Raw genomic sequence first — 22,542 nt, 5'->3', positions numbered from 1 at the left:
TTGCTCGTCCTCATTAACTATGCACTGTGGGCACTTCATTCCTGCTGCTTCTCTCCCTACCAACTCTGCTCTCCTGTGGCAGAGTCTCTGCATTCTGCTGTCCTCCCCGTGCCTTGCCTATCTTTGTTTTTCGGGGTATCAGCTATCCCAGCGCAAAGGAGTGATACAGGCTTGGAACATGTCAACTGTTCCTTTCCAGGAGCAATTCTTCCAAAGACCTGCTGACAGTGATCCAAGTTTAGTTTGTTACCAATTACAAAAGCAGAGACTGTTCTTTCCTATCTCTGCATTTTTCCATTCTGATTTTTAGAGCAGTTTCATGGTACTGCCAACAGAGTTTCCTGACATTTTCAAATGAAACAAATGCAGCATTTAAATACTGATTTTCCATCACAGAAATGCCATCCAGTTGAGGATGAGATCCCACAGGCTTAGCCCCTCAGCCTTTTAAATGCTGTTCTGTTTCAGCACCGTCCTTCTCTTTGCATATTCACTGACTTGCTCTAGGCTTAAATATGTCCTCAGCTCCATCCAAGAAGTGAGGTTAGCATCAGTGTTCAGCACCTCAAAATCTACTTTTAAATCTGACAGGTAAACAGCAACAGTCTACAGTTCACAACTACTTTAGAAATTCACAAAAAAATCTTACCAGGAACAATCCGAACAGCCAGGCTCAAATTGTAGAAAAGAGTTAAAAGAATTTAAACCATATAACTGCTTATGTGAAAACTGATGCATGACTACAGAACTAGTCTTATGTAACCCATTTTAATATTGCAGCTGAATAGGAAATGGGAACATTCCAGTCTGGTCAGCAGGTTCACTGCAGACATTGTTGATTAACTATGCGAAACTAGGTATGGTAAGTTAATCGTTTCTGCAAGATTTCAGCGAAGAACAAAGGCAAATTTCAGGAACCTGGAAATCTACTGATAGCTCTTTACACTGTACACTGTAGAACCCTGTCCTTGGAATACTACGTGCTCGATTACAGGAACAGCTACCATTTATTTTCAGCAGTTCACCCTGTAACCCATGTGCAATGGCATCTGGCCATTTTTTATCCTCTGATGACTACTGCAAGTCCCTAATCTCCATAATCCCTTGCCCTCTACAAACACATAAAATTACTTCCCCCTCACCAGTACAACTGGTATTTCTGCATGTTAGTGCTGGATTTGAGAGAACTGGCCTATACACACAGAATTCAAGTTGTTACTTCTTCAACAAGAGAACTATTCCTACTTGACAAGTCAACCTGAGTGTGAAGTAACAAGGATTTGCTGCTATCACTTCTCATACTGTAATGTTATGTGTACTGTTTGGTCCCATATGTAGCTCAGTAAGTTGACAACAAAGGCTGTTTGGAGAACTGCTGTGCCCATTTTTCAAATCCAAAACTACAGACCACCACAGAACAAAAAAAATTCAAACCACTAAGGAGTTTTTAAATTCTAAATTATCCACTTCTTTCATGCTGACATTGCCTTGTCCAAATATTTTATGAATTGTGGTTTACAAGAGAAAAATACAAAAGGGGAATGTGCTCGGGAGCAGTTACACAGTCCTGAAATTGCTCACAAAAGGCAATAGCTGGGACAGAAGGTTTAAGGAGGATTACACACTGCTTCCCCCACAGCTGCTCACAGTGTTGACTGTCTTGTCATGCAGATGTTAGTTGGTAATAAAGCATAATGGCAAGAGAGAATAGAAGGAACATGCCAGAGACTACTTTCAATACTCTCCAAAGCATCTCCACTTTTGCCAGGCTATAAATGAACACAAGGACCAGTGACATAAATGGCTGAAGCATTTCTGCTTTTAATTGACCATTTAACACAAGGGAGCATGGAGATGGACGTTGCTTGAAACACTGAAAAGCAGGTAAATGTTTGCCTGTAATTACACAGGACTGGCCAATTTGAACCAAGTCATTCAGGAGTTTTCATTCCTGCCTAGAGAAGCAAAGCAGTTGAAATGTTATCTGGCAAAGTCCTGAAATTGAGATGCACAGAATATCATAAGTAGTATTATTTGAAACAGACTCCTTCCCAGTGCTTTTGCTTTTGCTGTGGCAATACCTGTGGGTATGTTTGGTAAATAGCAGCATATATATGAAGGATTCCCAAAAAAAGAGACACTTCAACAGAACTAGTTTTTCCAGTTAGAAGCAATGGGGCTGAGGGACATAGAAAATTCTTCCATGCACCAGACAAGAAGAGCTCAGAATTATGAAAGTATTACTTATTATACATGAGGGTTGTCCCAACAACAGAAAAACAACCACAACATTATGAGAAGTGGAAGAAAAAAGTGGCACTAAAATTTTCCATAATAATGCTTGAATTTCAGTTGACATTTCTTTCACTGCAATGACTATGGCTGGTAGGCCATACCTTCAGATACCAGGATAGCGCAGCACTGCTTCCTTTCTTTTGGAGGCATATTATTTCATGCAGCTCAGAATTTAAAGTTAGCAATGATCCTTTTCTATATTTCAATAAAAAGGGGGCTTCAACTCAGTAAAAATAAATGTATTCTCTAAATGGCTTTCCTTTTCACTCCTGTCTCTTTACAGCACATAAACTAGAGGGTGTCTTTTTCTGGCCCTTGAACTACAGAGGTATCTGCTGTGGACCAGAGTTTATTCCTGGATTCAAATAGTCACATGGATTCTCATGTGAAGTGCAGGTATTCCTTGGCATTCTTGACCCAACCCAGCAGAGCTTGGCTACGTAGCACTCTCCAGGCTTCTTGATAATTTAACGCAGCTTCCTTGTAGTCCCAGTAGGTTTTTAGTGTCTTCATCCTGACAGAAAATGCACAAAAATGAAAACAATTCTATGATCCTATTGAATATGAGGTCACAAAATGAAAAAAGAAATCAAACATCTAAGGACCTGACGATCTCCTATGAACTCTTCCATACTACTTAGTGAAATTCTCTTCTAGAGAGACTTGGAGACGCCCAGGCTTTAAAGCTAGACATCGTCATCAATCTTGCAAAAGGAACCAAAACAACTCTTCTAGCACTAGAAACGTTTGTGTTTGACTGTGTGACCACAGAAAACTTCCATGACAGCAAAAACCACTGAAGCAAAGCTGAAAAGGTAGCTAGGGTGCTTTGAATTGGGTGAAAGTAGCTTTAGCATGCTAGAAAACAGGCTGGAAAAGGACAGAATGAACTAGACAGTTTTTCTTTTCCAACAAAAAACTAACAGGGAAGAATGAGACAAAGGAGAAAACACTCTCTTTTCTTTCCCTAAAGCAAAAGAGACACGTCAATTTTGGTGTCATTCCCCTTCCTCAAATAGCAACTATGCCCCACAATCTCAGCAGAACAATTGGTCACTCTGCTGAGTACATTACACCAATGATTTTCAAAACAGGGAAATTCAGGTCTAGAGTATCCGAACACAAGTGCCTGTAAGACAATTTCATCAAGATTTTTTTTTTCCTTTCCTTGCATTCCGTTCCCAACCTCTTTCATCTTCCTTTGCCAAAACATCTGTCAGCCGCATGGGATAGGCAATGTTTATACATTAAACCCAATATGAAGGGAAGATCATAGGTAACATGACCTTCACCAAGAAAGAGCCAAACTACTGCAGGAATCCTAATCTGTGAGGTCTGAGAACTACTGCACTAACCTCTAAAACAGGCTTTCAAGCTCAAAGGCAATTATGATCACCCCCAAAAAAACCCCACAGCTCTACCATAACAGCAGATCATCAGAAGCTGGGTTTGAGGCACTCAGCATTCTGCCATGAATTTATTTCTAAAATACTGTGACATGCAAAGCAAGCCATATATCTATCCTTTAAACCTTGTGTTCAGAAAGGTGCAAGAGTGGACAACCTGTCTATGCCGGGAAATGTATTCTCTCTTAAAAAACCTGCCCTGCACTCTTATCACAGCCAATCAGTTTTGCTTTCTCCACCTCTTTCACATTATTCATACTCTGTGAAACTAACCTGTGAGATGCTCTCAAAAGTCCCATGTAAGGGCCCCACTAGAACTCTCCCCCACCTGGCCAGTGGAATGGTAACGGAACCCCATAATCTGTACTGGATCTGGAACTGGAATCCTCCATATTGTGAACTGAGCAGGAAGGAAGAATAATAGTACAATCTTAATTGTGATGGCTCCTGACAACAATTTAAGAGAAAAGAGGATTAGTCAATAATTTAACAAGGTCAGCAAGAAAGTCCGTGCAGGTTTATTTCACAAAGTCTCCCTTAGATTCAAACAAAGAGCCACACAGCCAGCCACACCTTGTTCAAACAGCAATGCCTGGAGACTCTCTATGGTGGATGCCAATGTATGACAAGAGAAGGTTTTCACTTCCCCAGGTGGTCACTAAGGCATGCTTTTTTTTCCTAACAGCAGGGAAAAAAAAAACCACAGTAATGCAATAATCTCCTTTGCCACATTACCATTAAGTGATCTGCAAACAATATTGCAGAGGATTTTATGTAACAATTCCGATTAGCAATAGCACAAGACAGTCCAATGGTGTGTCACCATTCCCTTGACAGTGAGCATAGAAAACATGAAAAGAAAAAAAAAAAAAAAAGATGGACCAGTAATTTCAAAATGATAATGTGAGAGGGAATCAACAGAAGAAAATTAGGTATATGATAGGTGGCAGTAACAGGTAATCAATAAACAACATTAGTCTACCTATTAAGAGGAGTGAGAATTTAAGTAAGGCACAGAAGACAGATTGTAAGAATTATTGCAAAGGAAGAAAGAAGGTGGGACAGCATTGTACAGTACTATCTGGTTCTTGGTGAAGTAGCTCATACCAGCCTAACACCACCACCTTCTCAGTCTCATCTGAAAGCAAATAAACTAAATCCTGAAAAAACCCAAATTGATGAATGTCATGCTTAACATCTCAGATAAGCTATACTACTACAAATAACTAAATTTGCCTTTTAAAAGAGCCAGCAAAGTTCTGGCTCCAGTAGGCTGTCCACTGTTCCAATTCAACAGTACCCACACAGATTCTCTGTGTCAAGAATGAGTAAGAAAGTCACAAAAAGCAGGAGAAGCAGATTTAGATACATGCACACCAAAAAAATAAACCAAAAAAAAACCCCCAAAACCAAAACCAACTAAAAAAAAAAAAAAAACACCTAAGCAAAACCAAACCAAAGCAGCAAAACAAACAAAAAAACAAATTAAAAAAAAAAAACCCACAAAAAAACCAAACCAAAATAACATCAGAATATAATCAGTTCCATGTAAAGCTTTAAATTCCCAGTTTCCAAGTCTGACAGTGGACAACAGTAAATGAAGGCAGCATTACATGAAGAACAACCCTTGTCCTAATGTACCCTACAACTACAAAACAAGCTATTCAGCAAATCTGAAAGTATTACAGAATGAGCATTCCTTGATGGATCAGAAAAAATGGAAGGCAAGAGAAGTGGACTAGAAGAGTCAGGGAAGGAACTTAGGGTCAAAGTGGAAAAAGGAAACTGCGTGATAGCACAGCTTTAGAGCCAACCATTTGTGGGAAGAGATAACAAGATAAATTTGAATGCGAAGAAAATACAAAACTGGTAACAGTTAAATACACAGAAGTTTAAAGAAACAATTTGAGAGTGTAGGATTTCTTATATGAAGTACACTCACACTCCAAGGGGAAAAGAAAAATCAAAACATCAGAATATCATGTAGGGAAAAAAAGGGAAGATGAAGGAAACAGCAACACAAAGACATTTTTTAATTTTGCTTTTCAAGAGAAGAGGAAGAAAAACAAAAGACTTCCAAGGCAACCAGCTGCACAAGCTGACTGGTGAGCTAGCACCTCCTCTGTATAATTAAGAGTTTGTGCAGTGAAAAGAATGTCACATCTGTGAATCAGCTGGACTTTGTCAGGAGAAGCCCCGACAGACAAACAGTAGAGGACAAAAAAGTCAAAGGAAACAACAAGGCCAGTGGTCTAGAAAAGCCCTGAGGTGAAGTGACTTTATGTAAGCAGCATGTGATCAGCATAATGAGTCACCTACCCAACAACGCACAAGTTCACAGTCCGTTGAGGAAATTATGACGGCTAAACAAGTGAGGAGGAACTCCCACCCAAAAGAGGCTAAAAATTTTCTATTTCAAACTGATTTAAGGACAAAGTATCTCTACTTATAGAATCAGTTGAAAGCATCTCAGCAATAGCATGGTCCATATTGACATTGAAACTTTGAAACAGTTACAAGACACTTCCATAGACACAGAAGGTAACTGCAATCTTTAATTCAACAGAACTCAAAAGCAAGCAAGATCCATTAATTAAAGAGCCAGGGTGCACTTTGGCTAAGTTTGTTGGACCTACTATCTTAGTACCATGAAGGGCTGAAATGGCCTATCTCCCCTACTTTCAGTCACATATGCCTCCTATTTCCTTGGAATGGGTTTTATCTGTTTCAGATTTCCATTAAGTTCTCGTTAGTCCGAGAGAAAACAGAAGACAAGGAAATTGTTTTCAGCCACAGTACCTACTCGAACTGGTTCATCATGAGATTGGAGAAGTGCTACTGATACAAGGGAGTAAACAGGAATCAACAGCCAGTAGCAGCATTGAACTGCTGTGGGACCACCTCATCAGCAGCTACAAGCAGTTAAAACTGGCTCAGGAGTTGGGATAACTGCATCCTAAAGCTGATGAAATTATATCTGGAAGTAAGTCTAAAATAAAATAAACCTTCCGTGGCAATGGATTTGGAACCCTCAACATCTCCCAGAGTCTCTAAGACAAAGAGAACTAAGTTTCTGTACATGTGAAACTATGCTTTGCTTTATAGTACACCACCAAATATATAATGCACCTAATGCTATGCCATAGTGGATGATTACTGGAAGTAATTAACTCCAGACTGATAAACCAAATTTGTTCTTAATAATGTAAAGGAAAATTCCAATTATGGCGTCTTCAGACAAAAGCTGCTTTATTTTCTTCACGGAAGGTCTCTGTTTATGCAACATATGCACTGCAGAAAGAGCCCTATCTATCCTTACCAACCATATGAGAGAAAAATGCAGAAAGAGCACTATCACTCTCTTACTTCACCATATGCTAAGCTGAAAACTGATTTTAACCTAAACTTAAAAAAAAAAAAAAAAAGAAAAAAAGAAAAAAAGAAAAAAGTGGTTTTTTTACTCAAACTTTTCCTTCTTGTGAATCAAAGAAGTGGAATTTGACAGAATTACTGAACACCAACTAGATATCAGTAACTCCATGGCAATTTTGGGATGTAGGATTTGAATACATCCAAGGGTAGAGAGCTGCAGGCAGCTGATCCAATAGCTCATGTTTTCAAAAACAAATGCCACTTCCTCATCTTGCGTCTCTTTCCACATTTTTCAAGTATCAAACTTTAACAATGGACTTATCTAAAATGAGATTCCTGAGCAGATACTGTATCATTACAGTACTCTTCACTTTCATTAAGATAAATTCCTTCTTCTAAAGGCAATGATAATGTCTTTACCGTAGAGTGTCTGGTAGATCCTCTTGTGAAATACTTGTCACCAGCTTTTGGAATTTATGGAAGAGTTCCACTTTACAGATTTTGGATCTGATATAAAAAAATGTTAAAAATTAGGAATTCTGATGGAAAAAAAAAATCATAAATTCACTCCACCTTACAGCAGAACATCCCAGCTAAACACTTTTGATAGAAAGCATTATGTTCACTTCTCAGTGAATGTAAAAACTTGTCTATCATTTAACTTTTTCTACCCCATCCAAGCTGCCCGCATGCCTTTTCCCTTAGTTTTAAATGCTATATTGACAAAAAGCTGCATTGCTCCATTCTCCCAGCCAGCACTCACCAGTTTGCAGAACGAACACTTTAATATCACACTGTTATCTGCATGAAACTGCACTGTCATCAGTTCAGAGCTGCAGTAAGGTTTAACCAGAAGGACTAGCCCCAGAACAGATCAAACAAGCGCACCTTTTTACAAACTGTTAAATTTTGTATTATTCAAAACAAATAAAAGGAGGAGCAGAAGTATCTGGAACAATGCTGATATTTTCACAATGGGGATGAGGACACATTCAGCAACAGCTGCAGGGCAGTTAAATACAAAGAGGCTCATCAAAAAATAAAGTGAGACAAAGTTTTAAAGATCTTTAGAAGATACTATATACATCCGTCAGCTTTGAGCCCTTCTACTTCCCCAAAGAGATGGCAACCAGAATCCAATCACTGTTTATAAAGTGTAGTTTTGTTTTGAATGGCCCAGCTGTTTCCTCTATTTAATTATCTTTGCGTACTTGTCTTAACAATGACAGATTCAGTTCTCCAACAAATGCAAGCTGATTCTCCACAAACACTGAAACAAAATCAATTAAAAAAAAAATCCTCCTATGTTGCTAGTATGTGTTTTAAGAACATCAAAAATTGCGTAGTATCATAGAATCTCCACAAGGATCATCGAGTCCAACTCCTGGCTCAGGAAAACCCCAATAATCCCAGCATGTGCCTGAGAGCATTGTCCAAATGCTCCTTGAACTCGGACCACTGTGACCACTGCCCTGGGGAGCCTGTTCCAGCACCCGACCACCCTCTGGGTGAAGAACCTTTACCTAATAATCAGCCTAAACCTCCCCTGACAGAGCTCCAGCCATTCCTCAGGCCCTGCCACCGGTCACCAGAGAGCAGAGAACAGTGCCTGCACCTCTGTGTCACCCCACAAGGAAGCTGTAGCCTGCTGTGAGGCCGGACCTCAGTTTGCCCTTCTCCAGGCTGAACAAATCAAGTGACCTCGGCTACTCCTTGTAGGGCTTCCCCTCCAGACCCTTCATCATCCCTGATGGCCCCCCCACTTTGGACGCTTAGAGCTTTATCTTCTTATATTCCTGTGCCTAAAACTGCCTACAGGAGGTAAGGCTGCATCAGAGCAGTGCAGAGCAGGACAGTTCCCTCCTTCACTCAGCCACCAGTGCTGAGCCTGATGCCCCCCAGGATGAGAGTGGCCCTCCTGGTTGCCAGGGCACTGCTGACTCATATTCAACTTGCCATTAACCAGGACCCCTAGGTCCCCCTTCCATGGCCCCGCATTCCAGCCTCTCATTCCCCGATCTGTCCATACATGCGTGTCACTCCGTGCCATGTGCAGAAACTGGCATTTGTCTTTGTTAAACTTCATATGGTTGGTGATTGTCCAACCATTTTATTTGTCAAGGTCTTTCTGCAGGGCCTGTCTTCTTTCAAGGGAGTCAACAGCTTCTTCCAATTTAGTGTCCCTGGCAAACTTAGTGTACCTTTGAGTCCTGCATCCAAGTCATTTATTAGGAGGCTGAAAAGCACTGGCCTTAAAACAGAGCCCTGCTGAACCCCACTGGTGATGACAGCGTGCAAAGATGCTCTAAAATTTAAGATTCAATTTAATCTGTCAAAGTTTCATCTTGTAGTTTTTGGTGCTTTAGTTAATTAAGCATTAACAAAAGCACATACCAGACATTTACCTACAAATTCCTGTTAGTCAGTCAGCCTTACCATCCTTGTATTTAATGTTATCTAGCATTGAAAGGGGGATGTTATCTATATTGAAAGGGGGAAAAAAACCTCAAAGAACACTTCCCAGCAATCACCCTGAGATTCCTTGAGAGGAAAAAGAATGTTGAAATACAAGTCCTGTTTATTATTAATCACCACCAGTCCCAATAAGGCTGTAAATTCCTTATTTTCATTATAGAAGTTCCTTTTGTGACTGTTTACCTCAAAAGCGTAAATAGTTCACTTGTGCATTGACGTTGTTTTTAATTCTGATTTCCTAAGGAAATGAGATGTTTGTAATCACACAGTCTTGTAGACTCTAATAACTTTTGAAAGTTTTAGTGAACTTCAAACACATGTTGAGAAGAGGATCTTTCAACAATAATTGAGTTCTTACGCTTTTGTGCTAATTGCCAGCTAGGAGATGGCTCTCAAGTTTTAGAGCTGATGCACAAATGCTGCGTTACAAATTTAATCCTACTGAGAAAAAGGGGTTAGCTGGTTTGTTTGATCTTTCACATGTCTTCTGGAATGCTTACATATCGCATATTGAAAATAAATATTCTACAGAGCACATGGAGCCTGTCTTAAAAGATGCACTAAGTCACCTAGGTCACCTATGTTAGCAATACCGCAGACACCAATACAGGTCACAAACCACAAAGTTCCTGGTCCTCTTCTTTCCACTGAAAATTTGGAAATAGTAGGATATACCAGGATAAACTTCAGTCAAATCAGGCCTAACTTCAAAAAGCTCAGAATGTGCAACTTGCAGGCAAATTAATAAATTCTCCAAAAGAATTATCTGAGTTGTATTTACTATGCTATTCACCCCCTTGTCAGGATTGTCATCATCCTTCCAAAAAGTCTGGGAAACATGAACAATATGACCATTGATAATTTGGTAGTATAATCAGCCAGCAGCTAAAACATGAACACCAATCCTTCAGCTGAATTTCCACAGAACAATGATAATTTTGGCACCTCACCCAAAATGAGGATAACATAGAGATGGAGAAATTTGTCTGCAGTTGCTTATAAGTAATTTCTCTCAACCTCAAGAAAAGTAAGTAACTATTTCTTTAAACTATGATTGTTGATAGAGGATTTCTTAAAGAGCCAAGTGACAAGCTGGCTGAACCGAGTGCCAAGATGACAGCTGGAAAGGTGACATGTTCATGTTAGGAGTGTGCTGCCATCATTTCAACACCTTTTCAAACTTTAAGGCAGAAAGTCATGTTTCAAAGCTACACTTTTAATAATCATACATCATTAAAAGGATGGACATTAAATGGAGGATAGCTGGCTTGACTATTCAAGTAAAAGAAATCTCTAGAAAGAGAAAATGCAATGCACACATTTCCTTCACAGTCAAAACCAGAAAGCAAAAATTCTGTTTCCTTCAACAGTAAACATCCTTTTAATAAAGAACTGATCACAGTTCCTCACCACCATTATCTACAATGTTCTCAACAGGGATAAAGAAATAGGATAAACTTGTTAATTCTCATCTAACTTCCATTATTCCAACTGCCCTTTCCCCCTTACACAGCGACTCTTCCCCAACTCTCTACCTTCCTCCTTCTTCACCACTTTCTAGATTTCCTCCTGCTCTGACAACATCACATGAGCTGACAAAGGCACGTAAGCTAACAAATGAAACACGTCTAGATATTACAACACTCTCACACCTGCTCTGATGGCTCCCAATCCCCTTCTTTGTTGTTCCCTGGCGGAAGCCGTCTGAGGTGACATCCAGAGGTTGTTCAGGGACTGCACTCCAACTGATAGCTGTAGAAGACATTGTTATGAACAAGGGAGACGCTCTTGTCACAAAAGCAGAACCTAACAGTTCCTTTCATTCTATTTGTTCATGTGTTGCTTCCCAAAATAATTCAAACTAGAAAGAGGACCATGGTTTTCCAGGGCCAGAATTCCAGTATGTCACAGAATGTTTACTTTAAAAAAACAAAAACACACACACAGAGCTTTCATCCTAGTTAGATCATTTAATAATTCATGCCTCTAAATATTTGGCCTTCAGCTTTGTAATTCTCCATTTCTGTGGGGAATTCTACTTTCTTTTGTGCATCCAGTCCAGACAACGCATGAAGAAATTTCCGAGTTAGATGGCTTATTTTCACATCAGGCTGTGAAATACTGCCCTAAACTACTTGCACCAGTCACTTTGTTTTTCTTAATTTATCGTCTGCTGCTATTTTATTGTGTACTCTAAGTAGTTTCATGTTTGATAACTGACATACACCAAATATTTGTAGACTTTACTTGAAAAACATTATTAGGTAGCAGTCATACAAAAATAATTTGTTGAAAGAGATAGCAAGTGCCAACAGCCTTAAACTCTACCCCAAGTCTGAGAACTTTGTAATCTTCTCAGACTGTAAACTTCTAAATGCTGAAACTCTACATACAATACCTTACAATTTCTAAGTAACAAGCAAAGCATCAGCAGCATGTCAACAGAAACTGACATGTCAAATCTGTCCTTCCATAGCATAACAGCAGATTCTTCAACTTCTACTACCATGAGACAGCTTCCATTTCCTAAATTCTCCCTCTTCTCTGTGTTCCTAACAGGCAAAATAGTTGCACATGCATCCACTCCTAAGACCATCTTGTTACTCAAGATGCTCAAAGACTGTTTATGTTACTCATCCTTGTATTACAATTCAGCTGTATGCTGCCAATTGTACTTACACAGTGATTCAAGTACAATGCTGTATCACTCTAGTAAATTACAGTCCCCTGTAACATGAAATAACATTAGATACATATGACTGGTATTAAATCCTCCACATGTGAAAAATCTAAAAATCCCTTGATTAGAGGATATTAGTTTCTGACAAGCAGCTACAAAGTTACTTAAAAATTAAAACATTTTCCATTCTTTCGGTTTTTCATCATTATCTCAAACTTCAAAGCACTAAACAGAAAAGATACTTTCCTAAATTAACAGCTGAAATGTTCCTATCAAACATCTTTCAATACTCTGTGTAACAGTCCTAAATTTAGAGCTTATTCTGATTTTTACTCCTTCAAGAAAAGAAACCATCTGGCATAAAAAAGCGTGCTAAGGCATCATTCATCTTTCTTTGACAGAATGACTTGAGAAGTGTACGGAAAGAAAGACATACACTGAATTTAGTCACAGCTGCTTTCAGGCCTTTTTTGGTAACTCAACTGGCACTACTTTTCAATGATGAAATTTGTTTTCTATCTCACAAAATAAAAGTATTTTCCTTCCTGGCACTTGTAAATAACTCCAATTTAATGAATGTGAATTTCTTTAAGGAACCCTTTGTTTCCATTCTATTCTATCGTTAGCGGTATTGTAATAGAAAACTTCCAGTTCTGATTCAGACAGAAAGTCTGATCAGAAGCAGAAGGCAGGCATGTCCAATTAAAGAAACTGCTTAGCCATGCACATAGAGTGGCAGTTCCTTTTTCCCAAATGAGACCATGTTGCAAAATCCCATTGAGATTTAAGCATTCATTCATCATCATGGCAAAAAATTGCCATGCCTAAAATATCTATCAATACAACTTTTACACTACACTACTCTGTATTCTTTCTTCATTCACAGACTTTTGGAGCAATTACAAACATAACTCAGCATGGCAAGTCTTTTGTTCATTACCAAAGAGAACGCAAAACTAACTGAAACAAAAAGTCTTTTGTTTTCTTCTTGTACTCAACTTTTGTTTCCCCTGGTTATTTTCTGTCTGTGTTTAATTATAAACTCTTAATCACATCAACCAAATGTTTATTCAGCCTGAAAACTTCCTACTGGAAACTAGAGGCTGAGACAAATTTTATTAACAATTAAGTCATGACCTGAAAATAATTTCTTGCTTTTTGTATTTTGCCAGTAGCATACTGGCAAGGAATGATGTTCCATTCCAAACAACCAGACCCACCTCATTTCTATTTGGACTTTTGCACACAGTTACGCAACTAGCCCAAATTAACTCACCTGCACTACAAGGAACAAGTTTTGTTTTGCTGTTACTTTGAACTTCCTGAATTGCCTGTCGGCTATGTTCAAATTGAAGATCTGATTGCAGCAGCTTAACCTCCTGAGTGAGAAAACCATCCGGTAAAGATGAGATGTGCTGACACCTACAGGAAACACAGAAATTTTCAGTATGCTCTTCCCAAACAAGACCATTTTGCACCGTTTCCCTTCATTATCTAAAATACATTTCTTTTACATTGAAACTGAATCGAACATGAGTTATATAGGTGAGACAATGAGTATTGGAGGCATTTTTCCCTTCAGAAAAATATTTATTAAATAAAACCCCAAAGTCACATTAGTTTATTAGGACCTTGTCCACCCTAAAAAAAATATATAAATTGACTTTTAAAAAAGTCTATTTAAAAGCTATAATCAATTAAGTCAAATGCAGGACAAAACCTGCAATATCCTTCTTCAATCACAAAGAAAAACAAAAATCATAAGGTATTTACATAGTCAACTGCATTACATCGGGAATTGTTTTATGAGGCTAACGGTTTATAATCAATGCCTAAAAACACACAAAGTACACCTAGAGTTCCATGTATAATCTCATCTTTGTTACCTTAAATTATGGTTGCATACTGAATGACATTAGGATCATAAAAGGAAAAAACAGCATGTGTTTAATCACTACAATATTTACACAGAGCAGGAATTATTACTGAGATTCATACTGTCAGACTCAATAGTCTGAAAAAGTGCCTGACTACACTAGGACTAAAAAGGCTAGGCAAATTCTTGTTACGTGTCACAGAATGAGGAAAGGATTATTCAGAAAGCTCTACCGGGTATGTCACTAGAGTTTATCCATTAAAGTTTATCCATTAACAGAGTTATGACCACTTTTATAATCATTCTAGAAGGATGAAGGGGTATACAGAAGGGGAGTTACTAAATAAAGTCAAACCTTTCATATTAACTGGTCTAGTAACTACCACTTAAAAAGAATGGTTCGGCTCCCTGGTTTTTTCCTTGCTCTCCTTTTCCTCCGCTCTGCCCAAATCCATTTACCATTCTCTACTGCTCTACTCTACTGATTTAGCCTCCCAAGTAAGAAAAATATTCACTTCCTATCCTTGTTGCTGGGATAGTTTTCATCAGCTGAAGAATCTGAGTAGAAAGAAGGCCAGTGCACAACAGATAACCCTCCTCATTTTGAAGCAGTTCAGTTCATCTCTCATACAGATTTCCCTGAGGTGACAGTTATGAGAGCTCTAGTACTCACAGCAAGAAAAAGATCAGGTCTTGGATGTAACTGAGAGTAAAGAAGCAGACAAATTTTTACAACCATGAAAACACATATAAGCTTTCCCTCTCCAGTGTAACATAACTGTCTTCTTCCAGCTGACCAGTAAAATCTGTCACATACTATGTATCCTGAAGCACTGTAGTAAATCAGAGAACAGCTGAGGTGGGAGGGGACTTCTTGTAGGTCATCTAGTCCAACCACCATTCTCCAGATGGGCAACCTACAGACAACTGCTCAGGACAGTGTCCAGATAATTTCTGAGTACCTCAAAGACAGGAGACTCCACAACTTCTCAGGGCAACCTCTGCCAGTGCTCCATCACCCTCAAAGTAAACAAGTGCTCCCTGACATTCCAAGGGAACTTCCCATGCTTCAGTTTGTGCCCGTTACCTTTGTCCTATCACCAACACCACTGCGAACAGCCTGGGTCCATTTTCCCTGCCACCTCCCTTCAAGTATGTATACAAAGTGATAGGATGCTCACAAGCCTTCTCTTCTCCAGGCTGAGTAGTCCCAGCTTTTCTCATATGAGAGATGCTAAAAATCCATTATGCATCTTCGAGGCCCTCTGCTGGCCTCTCTCCAGTATGTCCACATCCCTCTTGTACTGACTGAGAGGCCCAGAACTAGACACAGCCTTCAAATGTGGTCTCACCACATCTGAAGGGGTAGGATCATCTCCCTGGACCCACTGCGATACTTTGCCTAAAGTGGCCTGAGACACCATTAGCCTTCTTTGTTGCTAGAGCACACTACTGGCTCATTTTCAACTTCACGTCTAGCAGGAACCCCTAGTCCTTTTCTGTGAAGCTGCTTTCCAACCAGGCAGCCCCAGCATATATTGGTGCATGGGACTGTTTCTTTCCCAGGTGCAGGTTTTTACTTCCCCTTGCTGAACTTCATGAAGTTCTCACTTTTCTCCAGCCTGCTGAGGTTGCTGTGGATGGCAGCACAATGCACTGGTTGATCAGCCACTCCTCAGTCTTGAGTCTTCAGCAAACTGTCTGGGCACACAGTCTGCACCATCATCCAGATGACTGATTAATGAAGATATTAAGTAAGTTTGGACCTAGTATTGATCCCTGGGGTACGTGGCTACTTACACCTTTAACTACATTTAGCCTAATGATCACTACCTTCTGGGCCCAGTCATTCAGATAGTTTTCAATCCACATCTGCTCATCCAGCTCACACTTTACCAGATTCTCTATCAGGATTTTACAAGACACATTATCGAAAGCTTGCTAAAGTTCTAATATTTGTACGACATGTGTTGCCTTCCAAGGTTCCCTGTCTCCATACGCACCATCTGAGGAGTGCACTTACCTTTCAATAACTGCTCTCCGCATTGCTTCTTGGCTATATGGACATTTTCCCACTATAACTGCTGACAGATACACTGGATACTGCAGAAAATGCATCAGAAGAGCTCCTTGACACCCTAACACATTCCAGCGAGCCAGTTTATCACTGCAGGACATAGAGCATGTTCTGTCTCCTCGACCTGGCTTCACTCGTAATAAGCCGACAGAGTGGTACCCCAGTCCAGGTACTCGGGCATCATCCAGCTCTCCAGGTACACATTTTGCTCCAGTTCTATGAACATCTACTACCTTTGGTCTCACTAAGCCACTCTCCTTATTAGCTGTCTGCATCTCTGCAGAACATTCACAGCTCTTCTGATTTGCGTTGTCTTCTCGTTTCACAGATTCATGATGAACAGGCAGGTCTTCAGTGGTTATGGAAAAACAACCACCATCATCAGTTTTCATTCTCTTGATTATACAATCCCTTGCCATCTTCTCTGATTTTCTTTTATCTTCTGGACATAAGTGATTACGGTCACTTCTACATTCTGCTGATTGTCCAGCTGCATGACCTTCAGTCACTGGCTTAGGAAGCTGGTTCTCTGGTTCACTGATTGGAAAAATAGAAGCATCTCCACCTGGAACAAAAGAAATAGCATGAAAGTGGCCAAAAACCCACCTTGTGATGGGAACACATCATACCGGTAACATTACAACTACTAGTAGCTTTCACAGATCTGCACTCAGGAAAACTTAACTATGAGAACACATTTTTTAAACAACATTGTCCTGTGCCAAGCTGAATCAAATCTCACTAAAATTTGAGCCAATATATGCTTCATTTCAAGTTCTGCTTTCTATGTAAGAGATAACCAAGAAAGCAAAATTTACAACCTATAAAGTAAAAGGTAACAAAGGCATTTGACAGACTACAAGAAGTGCTGAAGACTCACAGGAAAACCAGCCTGATCTAACCAAGCAATATGAATCTCAAAAGATTAATGAAAGAATAATCTGTCAGGGTGAAAACTTTAATCTGTATCACTGAAACAAGCTCAGAACCAAAATTCTGAAACTCAGTTCAAAGCTAAGCAAACCTGACAGGCCTGCTGATTTATGTGAGAAATTTCTCACAATGTGAGAAAAAAAAGGCAATGAAATTATTCTCACTAATAAATTTGGAGATGTAATTTCTATTCTCAAATGCACTAATAAAGAAAAATAATATTGCATATTTCAGCAATGCACTCAAGATCATGAAAAAGTATGAGCAACTAACTCACTCTGAAGTACTGATGAGGCGTATTTTGAGAGTTCTTAAAACTCCTTTGCTCCGTAACAGACTAGCAGTTGAAGAACACACCAGTGAGAGAGCATGGTAACATCAAGATGCCTGATATGTTGGCAGACCATGAGGCCGCATTCCTTCGTTCTGTCAACAGATCTTCATCTTTGTGGTGCTGTTTTTTTTAAACACACAAAGAATGTTTTCCATGACAGAAGTTTCATTACATTCCCAAAGAAGTTTTTTGTTGGAGAGCTAGTGATGATTCATGAATGGGGCTTTTTTTCCTGTTTTCAGGAGCGTGGTTTTGGTTTGCTGGGGGGTTTTGTATGAGTCAGTGCTGGCTCTTCTTCCTTGTTTTTCTTTTTGCTTGGTTTTGGGTTTTTTCTTTGCTTGTTGGTTTGGGGGTTTTTTGGTGTTCGTTTGGGGTTTTTTTTCTTTGTTTGCTTCATGAGGTTGGGGGTGGTTGTTGGCTGGGTGTGGGGTATCTTTTGTTTGGTTGTTTTTAGGGATGGTGGTAAATGCCAGTAGTTTTTATTAAAATTTTAATCCAAGGAGATAATGCTTGAAGCAAAGCAACTAGGCAATATGGCAGGACCTCTGACAAGTATATTATTTTCTGGAAGAAAAATAATAGCTACTGTTTAAAGTGAAACATTCCACTATGTAATGAACTGTACATCAGACTTACTGAGTTCTCCCAAATCATATCCAGTGAGATAAAATGCCAAATCTATCTGTGGAGTCAAATACATCTTGGGGCATGTATCGGTAAACATGAATTACTGCTTCACTCTCAATCCAGACCAAAGAGAGACAAAAGAAAGACACAGGGCAGAAAAGATTCTACAAGTGGGACCAATGTACTTGGCTCACTCCAGCATACTCACATGGGGTATGGCTGGAGAAGAAAATAAAGATAATATTTGGTTTGAGTTTCCATTTCCCAGTTTCAGTTCCCGGACTAAAAATGCATTGCTGATGGGAAGCTGCAAGCCACAGCTGATGGAGAAGATACCTGTTAGGCAGAAAGTTTTCATGAAACATTGACTTCCTTTTTGATGCATGAGAAAAAAACAAAGCTTAAATGCCCTCTAGAGTCTGTTCTTTCCTGATGGGAGTCTATCAGGAGCCAATCAGTTACACTTCTACGGAGAGATGGCAGCCAACATAATAAATGTAAACTCATCATTGGAACTTTAATAACAGACCTCAAAGAATTGGGTCCAGTGGAGTTAACGTTAACCATCTCGAACTGTATAGATAAGGTCCTCTCCTCCCACTGTGTTTTTATCAACTCTGCAATTCATCTTATTCTACGAGACTCAGTTTAGTGACGTGGAATTGCAGGAAACGTACTCATTTCTGCAGAATTACTGTTCCCCTGGCTCAGTTCCCTGAACCAGTTTATCCCATGTAAACAAGAGGACTGGCATGTGGGAAAGAGCAAAAATTCTATCCTTGAATAATAGTCACCAGATCTGCATTGTTGTCACATGGAATCAGATCCTAATTCTTCATACAGAGGCTCCAGAAGAACAAGGAAGAAGCTTCTGTGAAAAGGCCTTAACACTACCTAGAAGTATAAAAATTAGGCTAAAATCCTGCTGACAACAGGAAAAAGTGTGTTGCCCACACAGAAGTAATGCAGTCTTTCACTACATTCTCATATGTGAAGCTACAAAATTTGGCTACTTCAGCAATAGGTCAAAACGATTTTTATCACAACAACCTCAGGCGGCACTGTTACAGCATTGAGTAAAACTTCATTCATGCCTCACCTCTGGAAGCTCCTCTTGGCCACAATTTCAGCATGGCTGTCATTCAGAATGTCTCCTAAACCAAAACCCAAATGCAAATACTAAATCATTACTAAAAAAAGACAAAACAAATGGAATTCAACATAGGACAGTTCTCCATATTTATTAGTATTGGAAGGTTTCCATTGATTTTAGACTATTGCAAGATATTTAAATTTCCAATCATGACAAAAGGAGGTCAACAGACTACACAAATGAAGGATAAAAGTACTCAGTCTGCAGCAAGTCAGAGACTTTTTTGAATACCAAATTTTAACTCTTCTGATATTTGAGTTGATCAAACATTACCATCCTTCAAAATCTTCCTGACTTTTGTTTTCAAGGGTAAATCCTGATATTCTCAAAACACATTCCACCAGAAAATTTCAAATGCTTGTTAAGCTTTTGGCTGAAGATTCTTTTTGAACTATGTCCTACAATTTAAACTATTTTTCCTGCAAATAATTCTGATACTTACTAAGTATGCACACCTCATCTTCAGCTTTCCTGAACAGTATCTGCCTGTTATGCCACATAAAGGAACAGGAGCTGTAGATCATCTTTTATTTCAGGCAAAAAAGGCCAAGCGACAGAAATCCTCCTGAACACCTTTAAAAGTTTAGAAGTGATCTAAGAGATAACCATTAACATGACCTACCACCAAGTTTAAAATGGTATCATAAGAAGAGAGTATTTTCTAAATTTGAGATCACTGAAGAGAAACAATGGCAAAACAAACTAGTGTTACTTTTTCCTAGTCAATTTTCTACTTAGACCCTTAATATCGAGATTGTAAATGATACAACAGTTTGATCATAATTTTCCTAAATCAGTCAGAAAAATGTCTTTATCAAAACTCTTCTGAGATGGCCAAATCACAAGAAACATGAAAAAAGTCTAAGATACAAAATCTAGTTTCTTCTCTTTTGCTCCACTAATTAATTTCAAAATGAAGGACACTATAGAGAACATGAATTAGCCTAAACCAGATACAGGCAAAACCCTTTCTCATATCTCAGTCTAGTCCTCCTCTGAAGTCTAAAGAGGGTAGAAAGCCCTGTACCTTCACATGCATGAACACTTTGCACCCTTAGGCACTTTTCAGCATTCGTCATAACTACAGCTTCTTCCCTGCCCTAGCGGAGGAGACAGATACAGCATGAATTTAAAAAATGGACACAGAGAGCAAGGAAAGTCTCCTACAATACACAGTAAGAAATGGTAGTTGTGAGAAGCTGTGTATGTATCCCATACATTTACTGTACAACACTTAAAACTACCCAGCAGTAATATAGGGTTTTTCTTTCTGACTGCATTAGTACCTTCCTGGTGCTTAGTACCAGCAGTGGTAACCTCTTGCATCAGACCCCAACAAAATTACACTGCAACAGGTAATCAAAGCACAATTATTTGGCTTATGTTTTGTTTTGCTTTTTGTTATGAAGTCTTCGAGTATGCAGAGTCAGGGTCTAAACCACAAATTTCCAAATAGAAAAAGTTCATTCACCTTTGAGGCAGCAAGTGCAGCAAACCTTCCTGGCAGCCATTGTGGCTGCCTAAGCTCCTCTCTCATTGATGAAGGAAGGTTGCCTTAACACTTCTGGCTTCAATCCAAAACCAGTCTAAGCAGTACACCTTGGACATCTTCATTGATTCTATGACACCAGCAAGAAAGAAGGTAGCATAGGTAGTCTGCTCTTGACTTTAATATCATACTTACCAGTTTTTCGCATTTTGTTTTGGCCAATACATTTTGTTCCAGTTCCCATAGCAACAACTTCCTTAGTTACTGAAAGAGAAACAATATTAATTGAAAAAAACAACATTAACTGAAAAAACTATCACCTCCAACTGTTGCCAGAAGCATTGCTCTCATACAGTCATTCTAGTAAGACAACACACAGAACACTGAGTAGAAGGGAATGTACAGAGAGGCAGATCATGCAAGCTTACAGAAAGGAAACAGATTGAGAACTGAATACAGAAGCATTAGTGCTAGGAAAAGTCTAGGACCACATAGGAGGAATGCTAAGACAGGCTTGATATGCTAGACAGCACACAGCAGACACTGCCATAGCATTCCTAGGCACATAAAAATAAGGAATATGGGATACAATCTGCCTAACAACACTGAAGTGCCACTACGGGAAAAGAAGATGACGACAAACTAACACAAACACAGGATGTAATAACCTGTTACAGGAGAGCAAACCCTTCCTGCACTCTATCAAATTAAACATGTTTTTTCAAGAGTGTTTATTAGGAATTCAGGCCCTGCCTAGACTTTCACCACATATTGAACGGCCAAATGAAGGCTTTCATTATCTTGTTTACAGTCTGGGAAGAACAGCATTTCACTAAAACCACCTCTTTCCAGACAGAAGCTGTGAATCACAACAAACACAGAGTAAAGAATTTGGGTGGAGATCGATGGAATAGGAAAGGATGTATGTTTTTTTAAAGGCATCTTAAAAAAAGTAAATATAAAGAAAGCATGAAGAGCCTTCTCTGCCCCTCCCTTCTCTCCCACCCCTATCTCCAAAATTCATTCTTACCCTGCAGGTTTCCTGGACTATCAAGAGCCTCTCTTTGGGCTGCAGATTCCACTTTGACAATAGCTGCCAGGGAAGTCCATTCCCTGTTTGGATCTGGTTTCCCCTGCTTAGGAAGTCTGGTCCTGTAATGCAGGTAACATAACCCAGCGATTTCATCAGCTGACCACATGGTTCTTGATTCGAGTGTGCAGGTTCTACACAGAATTGGATTCCATCACAACACTTGAATAACAACCCCCATGTCTTCAAACGCTATCAACCTTGTTCTGCATGACACTTTCCTGCACCACATTTCAACAACAAAGACCTAACTGCATCATCCCTTTCAGGACTACTTATAGGAAACGAGTTCTTCCAAATCGCAAGAAATAAAAAGCAACGCTAGAACCCTTAAGTGCAACAGCAGGTGGGTCTGCTGGGTTCCCAAAGCTCGTACTATGCAGCCATCAACCGCATGCATCACGCCGCCACTCCGGTGAAGTCTCTGCAGCACACCTGAGGCGCCTGGCACCACCAGCCTCCTTCCGAGGCCTCCCCCTTGCCGAAAGACCCGAGGCAGCCCACGCTCCGAGGGCGCTGCCTCCGCGCTCGGGCGCACCTCCCGCCACCCCGCCTGCAATCCCTGCAGGCCCCTGCCTACCCGCCGGGACACCGGCGCCGCTGCTCCTCGCCAGGACGGGCGGCGACAACGGAACCTCCGGGGCCGCGCCTCTCGCAGAGCGCCCCAGGGCCCGCGCACGCGCAGCCGCCGCTCCCGGCGGCTCTCGCGCAAGCGCAAAAAGACTCAGAGACGGG

The 22,542-nt window shown here is 39.9% G+C and overlaps 1 protein-coding gene across 9 annotated transcripts; it reads right to left on the bottom strand.

Annotated features, from left to right (window-relative positions):
• Window positions 1–1,797: 1,797 nt before the first annotated feature.
• Window positions 1,798–22,508, bottom strand: ADAT1 (adenosine deaminase tRNA specific 1). 9 transcript variants are annotated; one of them, XM_077185094.1, is made up of 11 exons: window positions 22,388–22,508; window positions 21,748–21,941; window positions 20,913–20,981; window positions 19,175–19,229; window positions 18,284–18,411; window positions 16,128–16,746; window positions 13,505–13,650; window positions 11,201–11,300; window positions 7,494–7,580; window positions 3,975–4,101; window positions 1,798–2,809 (listed from the first exon to the last, which is right to left on the bottom strand). In XM_077185094.1, exons 2-11 carry the CDS (start codon window positions 21,914–21,916, stop codon window positions 2,732–2,734), a joined length of 1,578 nt encoding a protein of 525 aa, XP_077041209.1. In that variant the 5' UTR covers window positions 21,917–21,941; window positions 22,388–22,508; the 3' UTR covers window positions 1,798–2,731. The 9 variants fall into 9 exon arrangements, 7 of the variants coding, with proteins under 7 accessions (XP_077041209.1, XP_077041212.1, XP_054497058.1 ...); XM_077185097.1 differs by having other exon boundaries at window positions 21,748–21,869; window positions 22,388–22,504; XM_054641083.2 differs by lacking the exon at window positions 3,975–4,101.
• Between the last annotated feature and the right edge of the window lie 34 nt (window positions 22,509–22,542).

Source organism: Agelaius phoeniceus, chromosome 12, assembly GCF_051311805.1.
Source record: "Agelaius phoeniceus isolate bAgePho1 chromosome 12, bAgePho1.hap1, whole genome shotgun sequence".
Taxonomy (NCBI): Eukaryota; Metazoa; Chordata; class Aves; order Passeriformes; family Icteridae; genus Agelaius; species Agelaius phoeniceus.
This window is presented reverse-complemented; position numbering and strand designations above follow the sequence as displayed.

Bases quoted from the DNA above. Each gene is read 5' to 3' on its own strand.
- ADAT1 (XM_077185094.1), bottom strand. From the start codon at position 21,916: ATGTGGTCAGCTGATGAAATCGCTGGGTTATGTTACCTGCATTACAGG. The intron at 11,301-13,504 runs GTGAGTTAATTT...TGTCTTCTACAG, and splicing joins ACTTGTTCCTTGTAGTGCAG to CTATCAGTTGGAGTGCAGTC. The intron at 7,581-11,200 runs GTGTGAGAGTGT...TTTTTATATCAG, and splicing joins ATTGGGAGCCATCAGAGCAG to ATCCAAAATCTGTAAAGTGG.